The sequence below is a fragment of the Rhipicephalus microplus genome, chromosome 3 (assembly GCF_043290135.1).
Source record: "Rhipicephalus microplus isolate Deutch F79 chromosome 3, USDA_Rmic, whole genome shotgun sequence".
NCBI lineage: Eukaryota > Metazoa > Arthropoda > Arachnida > Ixodida > Ixodidae > Rhipicephalus > Rhipicephalus microplus.
Genome location: NC_134702.1, coordinates 271,194,186 through 271,218,213, shown reverse-complemented (window position 1 = coordinate 271,218,213; position 24,028 = coordinate 271,194,186). Strand labels below are relative to the sequence as shown.

At 47.2% G+C, this 24,028-nt stretch overlaps 1 protein-coding gene across 5 annotated transcripts in view; it reads right to left on the bottom strand.

Moving 5' to 3' along the window:
• Positions 1 to 24,028, bottom strand: part of Spx (Spliceosomal protein on the X) — a 78,636-nt gene that overhangs the window by 21,913 nt on the left and 32,695 nt on the right. For 4 of the 5 annotated variants that reach the window (XM_075891013.1, XM_075891014.1, XM_075891016.1 and 1 more), the window contains exons 4-5: positions 22,511 to 22,639; positions 697 to 877 (exon numbers count right to left, since the gene is read on the bottom strand). In XM_075891013.1, the coding sequence (XP_075747128.1) occupies positions 697 to 877; positions 22,511 to 22,639 (310 nt within the window). Of the gene's footprint in view, positions 1 to 696; positions 878 to 22,478; positions 22,640 to 24,028 lie in introns of all 5 variants that reach the window. The other variant, XM_075891015.1, reaches the window with a different exon arrangement.

Here is a 24,028-nt window from a genome sequence, read left to right as displayed (position 1 = left end):
TTGAGAAGTTGTCAATGCGATGCTTGGTGCAAACAGCGGCTGGCAAGAGAGATTACGCGCTGCCAAACAAGTGAGAGCCTATTCTTCGAAACATTCTTTGAGAAGCCCGTATGCTAACACTTGCCCTGCACGCATGGCTTGACATCACTTCCATTGGCCGCTCCGAAGGCAGCGCTGCTTCTCAGTGTCAACTCCTTTTACCTTGTAATAAGCATAGAAAGAGCAAGCATGCCTGATAATATGCAGAATGTATTTCTGAACACAAATTATGCTTCACCTAGACAACAGCAGACCTTTGCGAAGTGCCCAGATTTGTCTACAAGCTTAAAGCTGACGTACTGCTTTCACAGCCTTCTAGCTGGACCTACTTGCATGTTCTGGCCTGCTTTAACCTTCAAAGAGCAAAGTAAAAACTTAATGGTAGAGGACAGGGAGGCTGAGCAAGAAGGTTACATAAGAGTCTTCTTTCCTCTGTAGCTTGCTTATTATTAGTACAGTACTTATTTGTGAAATTCATGCAGCAGCATGCTCACATTGTATAAGAATGCAGTTATCTCTTCTTGATAAATCTTGGCTCTTGAGGGTGGTTTAGTGGCCCTCCTGTAATCTAACGACGATTTTCTGTGTGGAAAAGGCAGCTTATGATATTTCACTGAAGTGTTCCTTATTCTGAAAACCTTGGAGCCAATAACTGACCTGCTGCTGATCCGTGCCGCTCGCCCTTGGAGTCCTTCTTGAAGGCATAGGAGATGGTGATGGCCCGATTGCAGAGGTACTGACCATTCATGGCCTCAATGGCTGCATCCGACGCCTCGAAGCTGGCAAAGTTGATGAAAGCATACCCCTTGGAGTTGCCCGTGTCTGGATCCCGCATTATCTGCATCGTGGAGTGACCAGGAAATGAGCCCGATGCTTTGACAAAGTCATACAAGTGTGCAAACAAAAGAAAATGTCAGCTCGAACTAAATTTGGACAGGTTCTTCATTCAGTGACGCCGAATAAAAACACAAGTTTGCTGTAACAACAAGTTCTTTATTAGCCCCTCAACCTTGATGCCAGGTGGCACTCAGATGCTATCAGCTTGATGCCTTAGCTGATAATCAAAGCACACATAGCGTCCCCTACATCTTTCTTGCTGGGATAGTTACAAAACGACCACAACGCACACCAAGGTTCACGACACTGAGGCACATTTACTTGCACAGGTAGATTCTGCACTTCAGGCGAGGGGGGAGGCATCACCACAGGCTGCACAGGTGATGTGCATGATTAATTTGGTGATGATGTTTCTGGCGCTGACATTGAGGCAGGACTTTTGCAGGACTTGACGACAAAGTTGCTGGCATTGGTGGCGAGGCAACTGCACTCTATCCCTGGACGTTTTGGTCGCCTACTAACGGCGCCAGATAGCGGCAGTTCCTTCGCACAACTCCGCTGGGAGTCTCAACCATGTACGATCCTGGTCGCTGAGCTGGACTGCAATCAAAATTCACACGTCCTCTTCTACATTATGAGGAGAAATCAAAGTAGCACTGCGATGGCGATTCTAGTCTTTTGCCTGTTGACACTTTGCTGCAGTATTATGCGCTTGGAATTCCTTGAAATATGGTAAGGCCAGAAGTCATTCAGGCAGAACCGGAAGACAAGTTTGTAGTCTTCTTCTCATAAGAAATTTTGTTGGAAAGATGCCATAAACTCCAGGTGTCTATGGGTAAGTGAACAAAACAAGCTACGAATCCCAAATTTTCTTCTGCAAATCCTTCACGGTCCGGACAATGTGCTCTACCTCATTGCGTGATGGTATCGAGGGTTGCTGATCTCGTGGAATCCATACGCTAGTTCAAGGTCAGCAAACTCCTTGAAGGCAAACTGAGCTCTATTGTCCGTCTGCATGGAGTATGCTGTCCCAAAGCGAGCAAAACTACTCTTGAACATGGCATCGACCACTTCTGCCAAAATAGTTCCCAGTGTGACTACTCCTCGAAATCTGCAGTAGTAGTAGATGATCAGGACATAGTCGTGTCTTTCCAAGTGGAGCAAGTCGATTCCCACATGCTGCCATATATTCTTTCCTGAGTTGCCATTGGTATTCGGCACATTCGGCGCAAGTCTCAGCACACTCAGCACATTGAGCCACAAGGTCATCGATATACTTGTTGCAATTGGGGCCACCAAGCACACTCTCGGCCCGTTCTTGACAGCAGCAGACCCCTTGATCTCCTTCGTAGAGCAGCGCGAGTTGACGGGATGACCATATTTCCGAGACTCGCATAGCTCTACATTAATACTGAGCATTAAGGCAGTGCATCATCACTCTGCTCGCTTTATTGCATCTAATTATAATCGCAATGCTAATGTCAGAAACAAGAAAACTTCCCTAGCAACACGTTAAAAGCAACACGTAGAAAGACTTCGTTCCTTGTTTGTACACCCAGCTTCATTTCACGATCATCATCATTAGGTATTTCTCAACTACTGCAGGCTCTCAATTATTTGTTTCCAGAAGAGCAGGACATTGGAACCACTTACGCACCTTCAAAACTGATACTACAACTGCATTTGAAAGGGCTTATCAAGCTTAAAAGCAACGTTAGTGATTATGTCCAGATTAAACGGTTATCGTGCGAACACAGCAAAGCAATTATATAAAGCAGTGGCAGAGCATTTTAATGTAGCAGAACTTTGACGATATGAAACTCTACACACTTCAGTCAAACTCCCGGTCTGCAAGAGACATAAAATATACAGTGTTGTACCTTATTCACAAGTTCAATACACACTAGCCAGTAAATATAAATATTTCTAAAGAGGCTCTTGAATTCCTTCGGTATGGCACATACACAAAGAAAGCCACTGCAAGTTAATCCTTCCCTCTCAGAATTTCAAACCTACCAACGTTAACTTCTGACAACTGGTTCAACAACCGGTACTCTGCGACATGTGTACATTTTCACCTCCCCACATCTCTTCCTTATTTTCTTTTTATTTATGGAGTACCTGCTCCTTTTTCACTCATAGAATTCGTCACAGCACAATCCGTTTCCTGCTCTCTCACACCCGCACATCTGATGTTGCCCCTCCCGCTGCTTTCTGAGGATGGAGGAGAGGATGCGAAGCATAGACATGCTGGTGCTAGAGAAATCAGTTCTGTTCTAGCCTTTGAGAAGAATACAAGTCTGCTTGTCAAAACGCTGGCTCGACACAACCCCTGTTTACTGATTTTTTATCATAAGCTTTCATCTTCCCTTTCATGCCATTTTTTAGACTATCAAGCTTGCTGTAACATTACACATTGTTTTTAACTTACTTCACTAAATGTTAGCTAATGTCTTCTGCAAAATTTTTGTAATTATTTTGTCCAATGCTTCCATTCTACTGTTATCTTTATGCTGTTTCCTTTTCCATCTTTTTTTTTTTTTTGCTATGGATCTCTCATCCCTTCAGCAATGTATTTATACGCTGACAGTACTGTAAATAAATGAAATTTGGCAATCCAGAAGAACTTGGCAACCAATTGTACATTCTAACCTCAATATAATGAAATATTAGTTATAACAAAGTAAATGAAAAATAGTCTTTCAATAGCTGTAGTGTTAGGAATAAACCTTCATAACCAATTTTCAGATATAACAAACTTGTTTGTGTGTAAGATGCAACTTTATTATAGTAATGAGGTTTGAGTGTACATGCCAAGTCCTTTCAGTAGGGCGCTAAATGGATCCAAATTCTATTCTAGGATGGCTAGCCTCGCTCACGATAGCTCCTAATCGAAGAACAGTTACGATCTTGAGCAAGAAGATCTCGTTAAGCAGATTTGCCAGTTGTGGATCAACAAGAACTTCGCTTTTCCAAGCTGGCAAGTCGCAGAGTGCTCTTGATAGTGGGTCAGCTAGCAGTTTTCCAGGAGTATACTTGACGAAGGACTGATTGCTCGTCAGTTTTTATTCATGGAGTACCTGCTCCTTTCGAGGAGGCAAGATCTTTACTTGAAAGGAGGGCAGAAGGTGATCGGATTCGACTTAAAGCTTAGTCTATGTAGGTATTGGTCGAACCTCGTGACCGCCAGAGACTCTTTCTTCCGCTTGACTGCAGCGTTCCTCTGTAGAAGTGAAAGACCTGGAAGCATAGACAACAGCACGTACAAATTTTGACTGTTGATCTTCGCGTAAGATGACGCCAAGGCCACAAGACCTTGCGTCAGTTGATACTAGTTGGGTAGTGGGAATTGTACATAGCCACACATATGTCGGCGCTGAGCAAAGATTTGATGTTCTTGAATGCTTGCTCTAAGTTGAACTCCCACTCCAGGAGTTCTTGTTGAGGAGAGCACAAATAGGTGCAGAGATCGCAGACTGGTTTGGAATAAATCGAGCCACACGATTCAACATTCCAGGTAAACGGCAAACACCAATGACATCGACTGGTGGTGGGATGTCCATTACAGCCTCGACTTTGTCTGCATCTGGACAACCTCCCTTCTAGCTGACGACAACTCCTAAGAACTTGGTAGAAGACACTTGAAGCAAATCCCGCTTTTGACTGCCGCTTGAGTTAATCATGCCAAGACATCATCTAGACACTGGTCGTGCTCTTTAAAGTTCGATCCGAAAATGCATATGTTGTATACCATGTTGATGATTCCAGTGATGCCTTTAAGCACTCTCAACATGAAGCGTTGGAATCATTCAGGTGTTTAGCAGAGTGAAACTTTGAGCTAGTTGGTTTTGCATAATTAAGTACGTTCTTTTGTGTACCCATCTTGAGTTTGCACAGTATGTACTTCATCATTCAAGTGCTGTCACAATGCCAAAAGGATGATGCCTGTAGCAATTGCGGCCAATAGATAGGTTTGTACAGGTTTTCAAAGTGAAGATTCAAGGATATTCAAGAACTTTACAGGACCTGTCACAGGTTTTTCATAAAATAAAAGCAGCACGCAATGTTGAAATTTTTTGCACTAAAATTTTTGAAATTGAATTATTCTTATTGTACTTATACAGTACATGCATTATGCAATTTCAACAAACATGTCTAATGCGCATTTTAGCTTCACTAGCTTCACCGCATGCACAAGAGGGAAAGAGCCAGTACCGAAAAGCATCACAAGTCTCTCACTTTGTTTGTGGTTTGACACGGTAAAACTTTATTCCCCATGCAAATTTGAAAAAAGAAACCATATCATCATCACAGTCAGCCTGACTACGTCTGCTACAGGACAAAGGCCTCTCCCATGATCCACCAGTAAACTCGGTCCTCTGCTTGCTGCTCCCATTTTGTGCCCGCAAACTTCCTAATCTCATCTGCCCACCTAACTTTCTGCTAACTGCAGAGCCAAACCACGATAGAACAATAAGAATGAGTGGAGCACATTTGTGAAGCACTCTCAAACCATGACTGGTAAATTGCCACTGTCCCTCAAGAGGAACGTATATAACAGCTGCATCTTGCCGGTACTTACCTGCAAAGCAGATACTTGGAGGTTTACAAAGAGAGTTCAGCTTAAATAGGAGACGACGAAGTGAGAAATAAAAAGGAAAATGATAAACGTAACTTTAAGAGACAACAAGAGAGCAGAGTGGAACAGTGAACAAACTCGGGTTAAGAATATCGAGTTGAAATCAAGAAGAGGAAATGGACATGAACCGAGCGTGTAGCGCGTAGACAGGATAACCACTGGTCATTGACGGTAACTGACTGAATTCTCAAAGAATGTAAGCGGATTAGGGGGAGACAGAAAGTTAGGTGGGCAGAAACTATATCAACTCACGCCAAATTAGTGTTTCAGAAATAGTTTGTCAGGTCGATGGTGATCCATACCTGCCAAGTTCAAAGATTCTGAACCTGGGAGATTTCCGCGATCGGAGGAGATGGGGTATCACGTTGATTTATTTTCGCCACTTTCTGTTTCGCATCAAAAGAAAAACATCGTGAGAAAAATGGGATTAGGGAGTCAGTAAACATCAACATGGCGTGGTCTCGTACCGGCTTGGAGTGGCCGAACACCCAAGGGTAGGGTTTCTCAACTACAGTAAAAAGTGCGAGTCTCAAAGGGAACAAACATACTTGTATCTCTCAAAATTTCACGTCATTAAAACAATTAACAAAATTTATTTCTGTAAAAAAAACTCGTGCATGTATTCCTGGGACACACGTGAACAGACGGGACGGCGCAGCTGGCTGCCGGGAAAGCGCGGGTCGAAGCTTCGCTAAAGGCCAACTGAAAACATAATGCCAGAGTACAGCAAAAGTATTCCGATCGACAGAAAAAATGTTACAGGATTGTTTGGACAGGAACACCAGAACGCTTTTAGCGTTTTTTACGTCTTTATCACCTGTTCCGCTGCGTTAGCCGCATGCCTTCGGCTAGTAATCGCGTCGCTGCAACCGGGGTTTCATACGTGACAGTTGCGAAAAATGGTAGTCTCGTTTTCTATCTGCGTGAGCTGGCTGTGCACGTGCCTGCCATGTCGTTTCTTGCTATCTATGATTACATCTGCCATGATTTTGTCCACAGCGTTTGTGGAAAGCAACATCACTTTGACTGGTCAAGCGTTGAGCGCCCGTGCACTTTCGGAATTATATCAGTTACATCAGTGGTAGTATATAGAGGTTGTATGGTCAAGTCGTCGCCACACAAGATTGTGTCAAGAGTGAGCGCGATTTCGTCAATAGCGGCTGTGGCAAACGATAATTGCTGTTCTGACCGTGCATCCGCTAGCTGCGTGCGTTCTCCGAAGCTTCGAGCACGCTGCTCTCGGCCTTGGATTTACGGTTTCGGCACTAAAGTTCACACGACCTGCCGTGATGAGGAAAACAGCTCAAAACATTTGAATTGTGGCCAAATAGACATAGTGAAACTTATCTGGGGAATTTCATGAATTTGTATATCTGCTGGTTTCATTGAGATTATACTGTACATTTAGATGAATAGATCCTCAATTCACTTACAATAAAATGTGATGGGTTCCCAAAATGACGAGATCAGATTGGGTCGCATTTTTGTCAATGCGACCAGACCACACACATAATTGCAATTTCCAGATTTTCCTGACAATCGTACAAACGTAAGAACTGGTCAAAATCCAGGAGACTTTCAGGTATGCCGCTCTACCACATAAAGGAGGCCGCAATGTTAATTGCGAGTGCTCAGAAAATTCAAGGAGTTTCAAGGAAAGGAAAAAATTCCAGAACTTTCAAGGGCCTTGAAAATGTATTTTTCGAACTCAAGGGTTTTCAAGGACACCCTAAAGAGGTGTGATGAATGTCATCAGTTCTTCACTCTCACAGCCTAGCTTGATTTGGTGGAAGCTGGATCTTGCATGAAGCTCCAAACAAATTCGTGCCCCATTAATCTGGCCTAAGTAAGAAGCCTTCAACTGTTGGCAGTGCCTCCACCAACGTGATCAGTTACAGTCGCACGCAGCGCACTGAGGTTCAGTCGAGACATACATACTGTGGAGAAGGTTCAGCACACTGTATCTTCCTCTCTTTTGGTCACCATTCGACACAACTAGCATAAACAGAAGTTGTGCGCACAAACATAGCCACTGCCCCTGAAGGAAATATATTTCCCTTCTGCTTGTGTTGTGGTCTTCCCTCTTTGTCCCCATCATCACAGTGCACTCTCTGATAACGAGAAATATATTCACTGAAAACTGCCACAAAGCACTGTACAAATTTGCTCCGCCTGCTGCGAAACAAAGTTTTCGTAGAAATTGCAAAAAAAAAAACCAGCGTTTTGCAAGACTTTATAGCTCCACAATGACACAACGAGACACCGCCATTTTACGCTTGTCAGAAGGAGTGTTTCTCTGTTCAAATTTTCCATTTCAGCTAGCTCCTCCACTGGAAAACAAGCGTACAAAAAAGCAAAATGTCTGAAATTCCTTTTCAGGCTTTCAATCAGCTGTGTTCACCAAGTCGCTCCAGCATGCCTCGCGTGCGTGTCATGAGGCCATGGCCATCAAAACTCACGCTACTGAGAGATGCGTTCCCACTCATCCTAAGCTTACGAGTCAATAATCTTTAAAGAAAACAATCACCCTTTAGTTTGGCAGCTGAAAAGGAAAGATGAATCCTTGAATTAGGATAGTGCATCATGCTTGTCGTTAATATCACAGATGTGTGTCTTAGACTGACTCACCTAAGAGGTTCTGCTTATCAACACATTGGACCTCGTGAATAGAGTGTACTAGAATGAGAGAGCAGTTCCACATCGGGCTCCGCGCTGAGGCATTTTTTTCTAATAATTCAGATGGCACTACTGTCGCCTGCCTTCATGGTTACCATGTTTACCATTACGTTGTCATGGTTATGGCCGTGTACTGCAGCCGCTGCAGCAGTTTGGCCGTCACGCGTCAGTTGTGTCTCAAGCGTATTCCTCAGCGTTGCAGCAGCATCGACGCAAAGCTTTGGACAGTGTCGCACCATGCCTCATGAATAATTCTACTAAAGGAAGGCACTACGTTTACTTTGCTAATACCCTGCTTGTAGCCAGAAGCCGTGAAGCTAGCTTCATTGCATTAGATTCTTTTTTAGCACCAGCATGGTTGAAAGAAGCTAGTGAATAAATACTAAAAAAATCACAGCATATCCACGGAGTGAAAGACGATGGGTAGGTCGAAGCACTGCAGGGTTATACATACAAATACTTTATATATTTATACAAGAAGTTCTACTATTCGTAAGTGGTAGCTATACAGTCAAGCTCGCTTATAACGAACCTGAGCATGACGCAGCATCCGTTCTCTGTATCCCGAAGTTCGTAGTAAATGAAACACAGCTATTAAAAAAAAGTTGCGAGTGAAAACACAAACTTTTTATGCCCCAAAAAGTGCGTGATGCACGTGTTTTGAATGGCAGAAGGGTGGTCACGAGTTCATTTAAAACGGCAGGGTGCTCGTTCGCCGAGGCCTGTGGCATAAGCTGCATGAGGCACAGGCTCCAAAGTTTCGTCGTTCACGCAATCTGATTCCTCCAAACCGCTTTGGCCACGTACTTAATTCAGAATGCCCTAATCCGTGCACGGTTCTGCAGTGTCGGCATCATCATCTGCTGTAATTAAACTATCGCAACAGATGTGCCACCCGTTCTCCCAGGTCGGAGTCAGCTACGCGCTGCCACAAATCGCAGCCGCAGTGGTCCTGTTCGGAAGCTTCAAGCTCGGCACTAGGCCCAATGTCAACGAAGTCGGCCTCGCGAAAACAGTTTCGCGTGCATGTAGTCGTTACTGCCGACCATGAAATATTTATCTCCACAGCTGAATACCGGGGCGCCCGAAGCGGCAAGTTGGCTGCCAGGTGGTCAACAGCTATGAGCAAGCGCTCCGCAACGCGGCACCTAGGTAATGCGCGGATTATACTCAAGCCAAGCGGACACACTTTCGACGTTTTGTTGAGCGGCAGGACAAAGCGTGCTAGTCCTTTCATCGGCCATCATGACCACACATGCACACTAAGAGCAAGCAAGACGCGTACACGCGACACACATGCCAGACCACGTGGAACAGCTCTGGGCCCGTTTCCAGTCAGAAAACGAAACTAATTCGAGCCAGCATGGCGGGCGTCGCGGAGCGGTCGAGACGGGCGAAGGGGTTGTGATCAAGAGAAGAGAGCAGACTTGCGAGAGAAGGGCAAGGAGTTGTGATAAAGAGAGGGGCAGATGCGGCAGGAGGGCGACCTTGAAAACGAAAACACACAGGAAGGAGGCAGGTTGGGTAGCTTGTTTGAAAGGCCCGCGAAACTCGCACGTAGAAAAACTTGGAAAAAGTGCCTCTGTGGGCAGAAGTCAAAGCACGGCCACCTGGATCGGTGCGCGCGACGGTGTTCAAAGAATCGGCGGTCGTGGTCAAAAAATAGTTTTCTTGCACCGCCAGCTTTGCGTGGCTTCACGAACTTCGATATTTCGTGATTCGTTCCGCACAAATGAACAGCCATCTTCGCGCTTCCGCACGCGCATGGAAGGCATGCTGAGCCAAGTGCGAAGTGAGTAAGAACAAGTCCTAAACACAAAACGAATCGCAAAGTATCAGAGTTGGTGGGGTAGCGTACGCGCGTGCACTAGACGCAGACTATCGGATATAGTCGGTGGCCGACGATGTTGGCAAATGGTCTGGTCACTCCAGGCTGGTGACGCCAACGACAATGACAGTACCAGCCATCAAAAACAGGGTAGCTGGCCGACCGGTCTTTGAAAGATTGGTGGCAGTGTGAAATTACAAGCCTCGGCTGGTGATGCGGGGTGCTCAGAGTAGCGGGGGGACAAAGAACGAAGGGGTGCATAACAAAAAGCAGTCGGGGCATGGAGGAAACAACTTTCCTTCCTCCATGGGTTGGGGAGAGCAACAAGCAGAGGGTCGCGGAGGCAGGGTCGGTGTTTAACAATAAGAATGTATGGGCACTTCGCCGATGCCTGATCGGTGGTCGAAATTGGTTTCCCGGGAAGTCGGCAGACTGCTGACTCCGTTCGCTGTAACCGATCAGCGGCGCTCAGAGATGTTTGTTGTAAGTACGATTTTGTGCCATTGAACCACTGTACATTCTCACGATCACGCAGATATTGTTCGTTTTAAACAAAAGTTCGTTTCTAAGTGGGGCCGTTATATGTGGGCTCGACTGTACGTCGTTTCTGTTCACCCTTCATTATGACGGCTTTATGGTCGATGAAGTGGTGGATCGGTGATGGGGCATAGTGGGATGTTTGCAAGGACGAAGTAGTGGGCAGTTTGCAGAGGTGGAACTATAGGTGGTCAAAAGCACTTTGACTTGGGCGAGTTGGTACATAATTGGATAGGCTTCAGCGCAATTTAAACGAAGACAAATGGAGACACAGAACACAGACGAAATGTGTGTCTCCATTTGTCTTTGTCTAAACTGCGCTGAAGCCTATCCAATTATAGGGGGCCACGTACAAACAAGGGATGGACACAATGGGACAATCTATGGTTCTTAAACGTGCATCTGGACACAAGAACATGACCTTCTTGAATTTCGTATTGGCTACTTCTTGACAGTATTTGCTTCATGGTCGGTGAATTGGTGGATCGGTGATGCAGCGTAGTGAGATGATTGCAAGGATGAAGCAGTGGGCAGCTGGCAAAGGTTGAGCTATAGGCGGACACGTAAATACATACATACATACATACATACATACAAGAGATGGACAGACCGTTTAAGAGCTTCGCCCCTAAAATAACAAGCGAGTGATGGTGCGTCGAGCAGACACGCCGAGCAGATGACAGCTCGTCGCTCTTACAGTCAACACCAGTCACCATGAATGCCGCCGCTGCTTCACCAGCCCAACTGCCCGAACAGACCTCACCTGCATTCAGGTGAAGGCGCCTGCAGTGCCACTGCAAATTTTCAGTGCTTTCTGCTTCGCCGGCGCTGCTTGCCTTCCACTCCAGTGGACCACTCTCCCATTCTAGTACACTTTACGGTGGCAAAAGACATCACGAAACGACTCATATTACTCAAGATGGAGCATGACACATCTGCTTAGAAACATCAGGCACCGCAGCCGTGCACACTGGTATCGAGCTTACTTCTCGAAGTAGTCACTAGGCCTAACTCCGCTCACAATGCCGTGATGTATGAGATGAATCCTAACTACACGGGCAAGAACATCATGCTAGCAAGCATGCGAAAGTGAACACCCCATAATATCATCCTCAGCAGCAGCAGCCTGACTATGCCCACTGCAGAGCAAAGCCATCTCCCATGACCTGCCGATCAGCCCGGTCTTGTGCTTTCTGCTGCCACGTTATAAAATCTCATCGGCCATAACATGCTTTATCGCAAGTAACGAATCGAATTGCCTGCTGGCTTCTTCGAACAATGAATGGGCATTTTGCGCATCAGCAGCGGACCCCTTGGTTATGCTCGCTAATGATAGTAATAATAGCAACCAATTCCAAAGGAATCAAACTGAGAAAGTATTATGGTAGGGCTCAAAATGATCATGATGATGTGGAACATGACGATGTGGAACATGACGATGTGCAACATGATGATGTGTCAAGATGATGTGGAACGGCCTGGCAAAAAGGACACGCGAAAAAATTCGTTCTATCGATATTTCGTTTCTGTGAAATTTCATCTATAGACCACGAAATTCTGTAAGGTCTGATTATGACTCATCCTTTGGTCCCAGCAAGCACTGCATTGAACTCTCGCTAACTCGGTGATAACTCGTCGCACACAAAGTGAAGGTACATTCTCGCACATAGAATGCACAAGATACGCCAAAATTTTGGAGCTAAACTCTGGACGTGGCTTTATGGCACGCGTCAACAGGAATGCAAAGAAGCCCGCCTAATTAGGTAATTTTTTCTTTCTCCTGCCGTTTGGAGTCATAAGTGGCAATTAAAAGCAGGGGCGTATTATACACTAGAAAATATGATATTCAGACAACCCTGGGAGCGTGCAAAAGCTTCTCCGGAAGTCAACTGAAAACTAAGTGCCAAAGCTGTTCTGCAGAGTCTCTTGCGTAACCGCCTTCCACGATGCCGCTAGCATGCCGACGGCAAACCTGAGGTCAACAGCGTAGCTTTTCCCGTTGTCAGAGCAGATCACCATGCGGCTGAGCACGCGTGATTTGTAATGATGTTTCAAGTTCCAAATCACGCCTTGGTCCATCCGCTGTGGGGTAGCTGTGGTGTTTGGCAGCAGAAATTCAATCTGTATAGCCTTTAGGTCCTTGATGTGGCCATGCGCAGCGCAATTATCCACGAACAGCAGAGCTCTTCGATTTTGCTGCTCGAACACTTCGAATAACTGCTGCGTTACCCATGCCTTCTTCTTAGCTTCATAAAGAACAGGCAGTCACTGCCCCCTTGAAACATCTTGGATGCTTCGACTTGCCTATTACTAGTAACGGAAGCTTCTCGCTGCCTAACATGTTGTTGCCAACGAAAACAGTTAGCCTCTCCTCGGTGTGCTTGCCGCCGTGGCAGAGGTCACGAGAAAATGCAAGCGTTTTCTCTGGCAGCAGCTTGTAGAACAGTCCAGTTTCGTCGCGGTTGAAAATATCATTAGGCGAAAACTACTGAAGCAAGGACTGCAGCTTTCTATCTCGATATTCGGCGACAACGGAATCGTCGACGACGCCCCTTTCTCCGCACATCTTCTTGAACTTGTGGCTCTTGAAATTGCGTCATTGCGGCTCTTGAAAAAAAACGGCGCCCCTTTCTATGCACATCTTGAACTTGCGGCTCTTGAAATTGCGTCATTGCGGCTCTTGAAATTGCGAAGCCATCCATCGATGAGCTTGAAGTCCTTCACGCCTTTCTGAAACGCGAAAACTTCCACCTTCTCCTTCAGGATATTGCCTGACACTGGGATTTTCCTAGCAATCATGGCACTGAGCCACACGACGAGTACTTCCTCGAGCTTCGGGTACACACCCTGGCTCGCATTCTTCTTTCCAGCCCCGGTTGATTTGGCAGCCACTTCCAAGATCTTCGCCTTGTTTTTGGTGAAGTCCGAAGCAGTTTGCTTCGAAATTGCGAACTCCCTCCCCATTTCTGCCTGCAACCGACCGCGTTAGACCTGTTCAATGATGGCAGCTTTCTTCTCCATCATGAGCCTACGAGGAGGCTTTGTGCGCTTTCAAGGCGCGTACGAAGACGAAGGAGCAGTCGGCGCCATCGCTGTAAACGTCGAATCCACTCGACGAAAAGTGCAGCCCGAACCAGCTAGGAACTTGGTGGATGCTGAAGGTCTGGAAACGTGATCACTGAAAATAGCGCACAGTAGCAAACGATCAAGCGCAGACACGACCACAGAGCTGACAAAACAACACGTGAACGAACACAGTGAGGTTTGACTTGGCTAAATCCCTAAGTTACGGCTGGCAATGGATTGACAGTGCCGTTTCAAGGTTACGGCAGCCAACGCGCAGTGCAACGGTTGGTGGCGGTGCTGCTGGCGATCTGAGTATGGCGGGTTCGAGGATATGAAAACAACCAAAATGGCTGCATCGGTGGTGACTTTGGTTTGGCTGTTAACAGTAAAAAGTCCGGGAAATTGGATGCCGAAGGCTATAAGCGTCCAGAATTTTAGACTTTTTAATACATTGACTCTATGGGGAACTTGATGGTGCCACAGATGAGTCCAGGAAATCAGGCATGTCCGGAATTTTGGATGTTCGGCTAATCGGACGTCGACTGTACTAATAAACTAAAGAAGAGTAGCGTGCATGATACGATGTTAAGGTTTGCGACTGGAATATAAACGGTGACAAAAGTCTACCCAGCTTGTGCAAGTCTACATAGTAAAGCTCGCATCAGAAAGCCGAAAAGCTTTTAACTTTGCGGAAGAGGTAGCAAATTTAATTTAGCTGTGGATTAAAATTTAATTTTAGCTGTGGATTAGATGTATTTGAAACCAGCGGTAATGGCGTGGCCAGTTCACCAGCGATCGAGCAGAGACAACCCTTCGTCTTCCTCGTCAGGCACACACACGCGTCGCCCCCTAGAATCTCAGTATGCATGCATGTAGCATAATCCCCGGCGGCAGGAGCGCCGTCTCGGCGCATCTAAATGTCAACGTCACTAGGAGAGTTGTAGGGCTTCAAGCGCGCAACATGTACAATATCGGTAGCCTGTTGGGCACATGAAGGTGACGGGGTGGCAGGATCAAATTCATATGTTACAGAAGAAACCACACGAAGGACTCAGTATGGACCTGTGTAGCGAGTAAGCAGTTTTTCTGACAAGCCAACTTGACGGGTCGGAGGCCATAGCAGGACCAAAGAACCATACGGAAAGTGTATGTCGCGGTGTCGCTGGTCATACAAGCGCCGTTGCTTCTCTTGAGAGATCACAAGGCGAGTACGGGTGATTTCGCGTGCGTGAGCGGCCCGAGTGATAGCGTCCATGGCATATTCACTGGTCAGTACTCCAGGGGATGGTATGACGGTGTCTAGAGGCAATGTTGGTTCTCGGCCAAACAGCAGAAAAAATGGAGAGTAACCGGCAGTGTGATGGCGCGAAGAATTGTAGGCAAATGTCACGTACTGCAACGCGAGATCCCAGTCGGTGTGATTGGTAGAAACATACTTAGCGAGCATGTCTGTAAGAGTTCGATTTAGACGCTCCATGAGTCCATTGGTTAGCGGATGGTATGACGTAGTCAGCTTGTGTCTCGTTTTACAGGACTGCAAGATGTCGGTTATGAATTTTGCCAAAAAGGTGCGGCCACAGCTGCCGTGGGGCTCCGTGTTGCAAAATCACGTCCTTGAGGAGGAAGTCGGCGACAATCTGTGGCGCAGCTTGTTGGAAGAGCTTGTGTGATGGCACAACACATGGCGTAGTCGGTGGCCACGGCTATTTACTTGTTACCCAAGGAAGACAAGGGGAAAAGGCCAAGTAGGTCTAAGCCAACCCGGAAGAACGGTTCGGACGAAATATCAAGTGGTTGAAGGCGTCCGGGGGGACGTTTCGATGGTGTTTTGCGGCGCTGACATTTCTCACAAGCCGCAACGTATCTTCTGACTGAGCATGCAAGCCCTGGCCAAAAAAAAAAATGTCGGCGTATTCGGTCATAAGTGCGTGACACACCAAGGTGACCAGCAGTCGGAAGGTCATGAAGTTCATGTAGAACTTCCGAGCGAAGGTGTTCGTGAATGACAAGCAGCAGAGCCAGTCCATCCAGCTCAAAACTTTGGCGGTATAATACACCATCGAGGAGCACGAATGAGCTATTGGACTGATTGGAAGATGGTGATTCGAGCCGCTCAAGTATAGCACGCAAGGACGCATCATGGCGCTGCTCCTCATTGATGCTTGTCATTAGCGAAAGGGAAAAGACGCAAGGCTCGGTGTTGGCGTCAGGCATAGTGCTCGACTCAGCAACCGGGTAGCGGGACAGGCAGTCTGCGTCCTGATGTAGGCGTCCGGACTTGTACGTCACCGTGTAGGTACTATACTCTTGCAGACGCAGAGCTCAGCGCCCGAGCCGGCCAGTATGATTCTTCAGTAACGTAAGCCAACATAGCCCATGATGGTCAGTTATGACAGAGAAATTAGTGCCATATATATATGGGCGGAACTTTGAGACTGCCTGTCACTGACGGCCATTTTTGGCGACCCCGTGTCACCGCAATTAACGGGCGCCGGACTCCCCCACTGACCGTGGGAACAGCGGGCGCATGAAAGGGAGCCGAGAAGTGCGGAGTGGGGTGCTCTTCTTCGAACGTCGCCGCCGACGTTTGATCCATTTGTAACTGCGGCGGCGTCTGCAAGGTCGTGGAAGGCCGCGATGTACCCCGAACAACGATTAGACTACAGGGCGCACCGGCTGAGAGCCAAACAGTCTGACCGTTTCCCACGGGAGAAATCGTGGGAAAACCTCTGGTGGCCAAGCTGTATGACAACATCCCAACAGGCTGTCACTCTCGCTAGTTGAGGGCCTCTCCTAATTAAAAAGGGGTGGGGTCCATATATTTTTTGGGGCGGAGTTTCCATCAATGAAACGCGCATGATTGGACCCATGTAGAGGTCTCTTGTCCCCAAAGAAGAGAGCGAGGAGACACGAGGGGGATTTAAGCGCAGGATTTTGCCCTGCAAGGCAGACTAGTCGCTGACCAACATGGTGTAGAAACAGATCAACAAGCATCTCTTCTAGAAGTTTTTAGTGTGGCTCTGTATCAGCTGGCCACCTAAACTTAGCCGTTCGTCTAGCTGTGACGCGATATTAACGTCTGCAACGTGGACATCGGGACTTCGCCTCGAGTTAGCTCAACCTGCTCGAAGTCACCTGCAAGCACTAGCCTCCCGGAGCCACCAACCTTGCAACACCGCCGACATCGCAGTCGTGCCAGAACTCTCTTCGACTTCTCGCATCCGATCGTCGGGGACACAACGCTGCCGGTCATCACACGTATGCCTTCACCTGTGTATATCTTCGAACTTTCTCCTCCGTCGTTCTATTCTTGTTAGTTTGTGTAGTTTGTAATAGTTCTCTCTCGTAAGCTGATTTATTGTTTCTGTTATATATTTCTTTAGTTGTATCAAGTTTCGATGTATTTTGTTAGTTGTATTGAAGTGTTGTACTAGATCCCGTGTGCTGCAATATCACTAGAGTAAAGTTTGTTCTGTTTTCTCACGTCTCTGATCTCTTCACTGTCTCTGCTTGCGTACGAAACGAACTAACCTGCTGTCATTCCCGTCGCCGACTTGGCGCTGGCGACGCTAGAGTGGTAGCTTGTAACACTGCCCAAACAAGAGCAAGACATAATGGAATGTATTGTACGCTCTGTAATGGAATAGTTGCGCTCAGAAGCTGTGAGGAGGTGGCTAGCATAGGCGACAACTCGGTCATGTCCCCGTTGGCGTTGGACTAAGACGGCTCCGATTCTGTGACCACTAGCATCGGTTCGGACTTCTGTCGGAGCGAATGGGTCAAAGTGAGCCAATATAGGTGAAGTCGTCAGTATCATGATTAGGTGAGAAAAAGCAGCAGCTTGGTCGGTACCCCACGTGTGACGTCTTTCTTCAGAAGCTCTGTGAGAGGTCGAGTGATGGTTGCGAAATCTTTCACAAACCTTCTAATATAGGAGCAAAGTCCTAAAAAACTCCGGACGTCTTTTGCTGACTGGGGTGCAGAAAAACTGGTGACTGCACGAATTTTCTCGGGGTCCGGCTGCACATCAGAAGCGTCGACAAGGTGGCCCAACACTGTAATTTGCCGTCGTCCGAAGTGGCACTTCGACGAGTTTACGTCGAAGTGCCACTTCGGACGACATCGTCAAGATAACAAAGACATGTTGACCATTTGAACATTTGTAGCAGAGAGTCCATCATGCGTTCAAACGTGGCTGGGGCGTTGCATAGCCCAAACGGCATAACCTTGAACTGATATATGCCGTCTTGAGTTACAAATGCAGTCTTCTCTTGGTCTTTTTCGTCTACAGCAATCTCCCAGTAGCCGGAACGTAGGTCTATTGTACAAAAGTATCGGGCGCCGTGGAGACAATCGAGAGTGTCATCGATGCGGGGTAAAGAGTAAACATCCTTTTTCGTGATTCTATTCAGATGACTGTAATCCATGTAGAAGCACCACATGCCATCTTTCTTTTTAATGAGCACAACGGGGGACGCCCAAGAGCTCGAAGAGGGTTCAATAATTCCTTTGGCTAGTATCTTGGTGACTTCTTGTTGAATTACTTTACGCTCGGTGGCAGACACCCGGTATAGTCGCCGATGAATGGGATGAGAATCACCTGTGTTAATGCGGTGCTTGGCGAGTAAAGTCTGGCCGAGTGGACGGCTGTCTATGTCGAATATGTCGCGGTATGAAGCCGGAAGGCGGCAGAGCGCGGCTGACTTCTCATGGGTCGAGGTCCGGGGCGATCATGGAGCGTAAGGTTGCATCGAGGCACGTGGCATTCTGCAAGTGATGTGGATGCTCGGGACATACGTCTGCCGCAAAACAGGGGACGTGGTCGTCATTTAAGGGTCTTAGCGTGGTGACCGATATTCCTTGAGGTAGCACTTGTTTTATGAAACTAAAATAGATAACAGGTAAATATGTTCAGTTAGAGGCCACGGTCACGCCAGAGTGTGGGACATTAATGTCACTCGCCAAAAGAACATCAGTAATCGGCGCCACGATATAATCACCGTCGGGCACGGAAAAGGGTGTTGCCAATTAAACGAATGTGAGAGCTTTAGGTAGTATCCGGAAGAAGTCAGTGGTGCACAGGCTGTTCGTGAGTTCAGAATGAGAATTCGGGAGAAGAGGAAGTTCTAGGCAGAGAGTACCGGCGGCCCAATCTATCAGGGCAGAATGTGTCGATAGGAAGTCTATGCCGTAGATTAGGTCGTGAGGGCAATTTTCAAGCACCGTGAATAAAACGGGACATGGCGGCCGGCAATACTAACATGAGCGGTACACATTCCAGAGATGGCCACAGTTCCACCATCAGCGACACGGAGGGCTTTAGTTGCTGCAGGCGTGAGGACTTTTTTGAGCAGGCGACACAAATGAGCACTCATTATGGACACTTGAGATCGGGTATCAACTAACGCCGTGAAAGAAATACCGTCCACATATACCTCAATCAAGTTCTTATTAGTGGGGAGCGTCAGCGGAGGATTTGGATCAGTCACAAGGGATGCAGCACTACCTCCAGGAGCTGCATAATCTAGTTTTCTGTCCGAGAGGATCCATAGTTGAACGGCGACAGATAGGGGCGTAGTTGGGGCGCTGGGGAACGCCGGCGTTGAAGTGACGGCGAACGAGCGGTGGAGCGGCTGTTGGGGACGTCAGAAGAAGGGTACACACGACTGGGCGAATATCGACGGGAGTCCTCGTATGGGCGAGAAGAGGAAAATGAGCTCCAGTTCGAGGGGGTCCAAGTGCTGCGGCAGTAGCGGGAGATATGGCCAACTCAGTGGCAGCGGAAACAGATCGGTTTGTCGTCTGCAGTTCTCCATTCCACCGGATTGCGGGATCGTGGAAGAAAATGTGAGTCATGGCGTGGTGCATTTGTTGTCATTGGTCTCGAAACGGGTAGGGAGACAGAGCAGGCCACAGGAATACCGTATATACTGGCATAATGATCGCACTTTAAAAAAAAAAAAAAAAATTGACTCCAACTTCAAGATGCGATCATTGCGCAGGGTAAATTTTCCGTGAAAAATTATTCTGAGCACCGGAAACGCAAAAAAGTCGCTAATCAGAATTCTTACGGTAGCTATCATGAACATAACAAAAAATAAATGTAAATTAAGGCTTACCTTCGTAATAAAATGCACACATTACGCAGGAGCCACATGCATGGAACACTGCCCTTGTATTTTTTACCTCTCTGACCCCCTAACGTTCATTCAAACTCCGAAGCATCACTGGCGCCAGTGTCGTCGCCGCTCGATTCCCTGTCGAAACCGGCAGTGTCTTCACTGTCCCACAGAGGGTCATCTTCCGTTCCGTCGAGCGCGTTGGAAATGCCAGCGACAGTCCATTCCGTCGCATGAAGCGTGTCGTCCAGCTGGAACTGGCGTGGAAGTCCTTTGTGGCTATTCCCAGCCTCCGGGAAACTGTGCACGCCTGTGTCCGTATCATGTCTAATAACACTGCATAACCGTCCTTGCGCATGTCCTTCACGTATTCGAGGACTGCCTTTTCGATGTCAGGGAACTTGCCAGATTTGGGTCCGCAGAAAGCCCATCGCGTGCTGTTAGTAGCCATGAGCATGTTGCGCTGTTTTTTCCAATATCGGATCCGGATTTTGTCGACGCAAAATGTCTGCCGGCAGCGTGGTTGTCGTGCTCTAGCGCGTAGTCAAGCACCTTCAGCTTGCACAGTAAAGCTCGCATACGGCAGTAAAGCTCGCATACCGCCCCATGGTGAAACGGAGCTTCAACAGACGATCACAAAGCAAAAAAAAAAAAAAAAAAAAAAAAAAAAAAACGTGGTCTGAGGAAAAAAACATTGCTGCGGGGTGAACACAGGTCGACCAACAGGCGGCCGCCGCTGTAACAGTGCTGAATGTCTGAACAAACATGACGACTGATAAAGCGAAGAACTGCGTGGAGCGAAGCGACCGTATTTTTCTTCCTTCTTTGCGTCAGTTATGAAGGTTGTGAGTACGTCACGCACGTCAGAACAGTTTCTTCTATCTAAATAAGGAATGCTTTCACTTAAATCAGTAAATTTACAGCAGTAGCATAGTGATGCCTGCTTTCAGATCACAGAAACAATGATAGGCACGTTCAGCTGGACTTGGCACATGACATGTCGATGCGGCAAGTTTAGGGTGCGATCATTACGCGGGGGGAAAAAAAAGTCTAACTTAGACGACAAAATTTAGGGGTGCGATCATTACGCGAGTAAATACGGTACCGAGCTTTGCAATTTCCTGCCTCACTTTTTCCTGCTTGAATTATGGAGACCGCCGGAGGCGTTTGTGCGGCGCCATGGTCAAGCGGATGTGGAGGGAATGATGCGGGACTTGACGCCTCAAGCTCTCATCAAACTATTCGTGTCACGTCCTGCATGGGTGGTGCGGCACTGAGATCGGTGCAGGTGGATGTAACAGCCGTGTTTGGTAGGCGTGTAAATTGAGGCAGAACACGGCGGCTTTTCGCCATTTCGAAGCGGCGGCATTCCTTGATAATCATATCTACGGTCATGACGTTGGTGTAGACGAGCAAGTTGAAGGCGTCGTATGCAATGCCCTTGAGTATGTGGCCCGCCTTGTCACTTTCTGTCATTTGCTCGTCCACTTTTCAGCACAACGCGAGCACGTCCTGTATGTACGAGACATACGACTCAGTTGGGGACTGCAGACGAGTGGCGAGTTCTTTTCCCGCCTCCATTTGGCGACCGGACGGGTCGCCGAAGATGTCACGTAGTCTTTCCTCGAAGGTATCCCAGCTGGTGAGCTCGGTCTCAAGGGCGTCGAACCAGACCCGTGGGGTGCTGTCTAAGTAAAATATTACATTGGCAAGCATCATGGTAGGGTCCCATCGGTGTGTCTGGCTAACACGCTCGTACATACGGAGCCAGTAGTCAACGTCAAGCCCTGGTTGTGTGGAGAATGTATTGGGATCACGGGGGGTGGGCATCGTCAGGTGCGTAGTGGCTGGAGCTACAGATGGAGACGCTGATGGGTTGTTGTCATTGGTAGCCATGGCCGGTGACTGAACGATGCGGCCACTGCGAAGCTTCGTGGCGAGGACGGGGAACGTTCCACCTCCACCAAATATGTTCCGGAAAAGAAGAGACGCCGTATCAACGAGGCTGGGGATGAGATGTATTCAAAACCAGCGGTAATGGCGTGACCGGTTCACCAGCGATCGAGAGGAGACAACCCTTCGTCTTCCTCGTCAGACACACATGCGCGTCGCCCTCTAGAATATCAATATATATGCATGTAGCGGTATGAATCAGTTTTGTCAGACTTTCCAAATTTGTGAGGTGCATATTTGAAACCGTGCGGCAACAAAATTCTGGGGCAATTGACTTTTTTGCAAGTGCTGGGACTTGACTGTACTCGACCCACCAGCTGTTGCAAATGAAGTAACCCTCAAAGCTAAGAAAAAGGGTTCTCAATACTGCCTCACACAACAGCGAACATGCCTAATTTTTGAAGCAGGCACACATCTTGCTAAATACTTCACCATTCAAGCAAGTATGAATAATAATTTGAAAATATGCAACTGATTTCAAGATAGAAACTGCAGATACAAGATATCTCTTATTAGATGTTGAATTTGGGCTCATATTTATGATGTGAGTAGGACGCCCTAAGTTTGAAACTACACAGCAGATGTTAAATGGGTGACTTACTCTTAGTAGCACAACTGAAAAAGAAACAGATGTTATTCGAATGAAAACAAATTGAAATCTATCCATGTGTAATTGAGAAGCAGCAAAATTTTGCATCGCAACTGCTTACTTGAGGCTCATTTTTCAGCAAGGTCACAATTTCCCTACAGCTGGCCTCTAAATAAAGCAGCTGAGCACACGCACCATCATGCACCGAGGAGAACGGAGAAAGGCACCTTGGGTGTCTGAAGAATGACACCAAATGCTGAAAAGGTGTCGTAGAGGAGCTTTTCGTCCACTTCTGGGTCCAGGTTGCCAATGAAGATGTTCGCACCAACGTCCAGGTTCTTCTGGTGTGCTGACGCCTGAAAGAAATTTATGGCCCAAAGTTAGCACACCCGTCATTAGGCAAACTGCACCTCATTCTAGCAGCATTTACAGCAATGCACATGTGCAATATTATTGCTTACATCAACTTCTCCAAATGCTATGCATTCAAATTGTGTCCTACATCCTGAACTCTACAGAATTTTTCCTCTAACCCTGTCACGACCCTCAATGAGTAGAGTCACCGTGAGATTTTCTAACAACATGACCGAGGACGATCATATTCAACCAAAACTGGTCCCGCACAAAAGCAATGACAAAGATACTCATCATACTTGTGTTTCTTGATGCTAGGTGACCACACTTGTCCATGTTAGAACATCTGTGTCTTGGCTTTCACTTCATGGGTATTTTTCATAGCATTGCCATGCAGTGAAGCCACCTTTGAGTTTCTTTTTTCTACTTGATTAGTGAAACAAAGGAACGCCACGGAATTGAAAGAATGGTACCATTTTATAGGGAAAAAAAGAGAGCTCTACAAATTGAAAGTAAAAAAAGCTGTTGCTGATCTTGGCACATTTCTCTTCTTCTCTTTCAGTCATGAAAAGGTTTAATGGGGGAAGTAATTTTTTGACATGACGTGTCAAGCTAATTAAGCTAGAATAATTATGTAGTTCTTTGGGCTGATTTTGTAACGAATGTAGCAGCCTCACAATAAGGATGTTTTATTTACACGGTTTATTAAGAGCCAACTTGTGCCCAAAGTGAACGACGCACTGCAATCAAGAAGATCCGAAGGTTGGTAGTCCTCGTGAGCCTCTGCCTCGAGCACCCTCGTTCTCTTTTTCCTCACGCGCGTTGGCTGTTCGGTGGAGTACTGCGTGCATGCAGGGCCGGCTCGTGCATTGCGGCTGGCTTCGTCGCTCGTAGTCGTGCCGTTAGCGTTTCTTTGGGTCCCGACGTCCGCGTTGCGCGGAGCAATGGTAATTTCCTGTGGCATTATCCCCCCTCTCAAGAGGCATTGGCCCGATGCTTTCGATGATAATGTATGCAGCGTTTCCGTCTCGGAAGGTTTGTAAGAGTGAAATGGTTGTACAGCAAGCAAGTGGGGTGGCTAGTCTTCGTATCGGTCGTAGTACGGTTTCATGCGCACAATGTGTACACGCTCGGTGGGGTTGCGTCGTTTGGAATGCCCATGTCCTGTAGGCTTGACTTCATAAACGAGGTCACTGAGTCGCTGTATCTCGTAAGGACCGAAATATCGACAAATGAGTTTTTCAGACAGGCCTCGCCGTCGTACTGGGGTCCATATCCCCACTTTGCCACCAACTTCATACCCTGTTTCACGTCTTCCTCAGTTGTAGCGGCCGGCATCGATTCATTGTTGGTGACATATTCGGTACCTTTCTAATTGGCGGGCCTCTTCC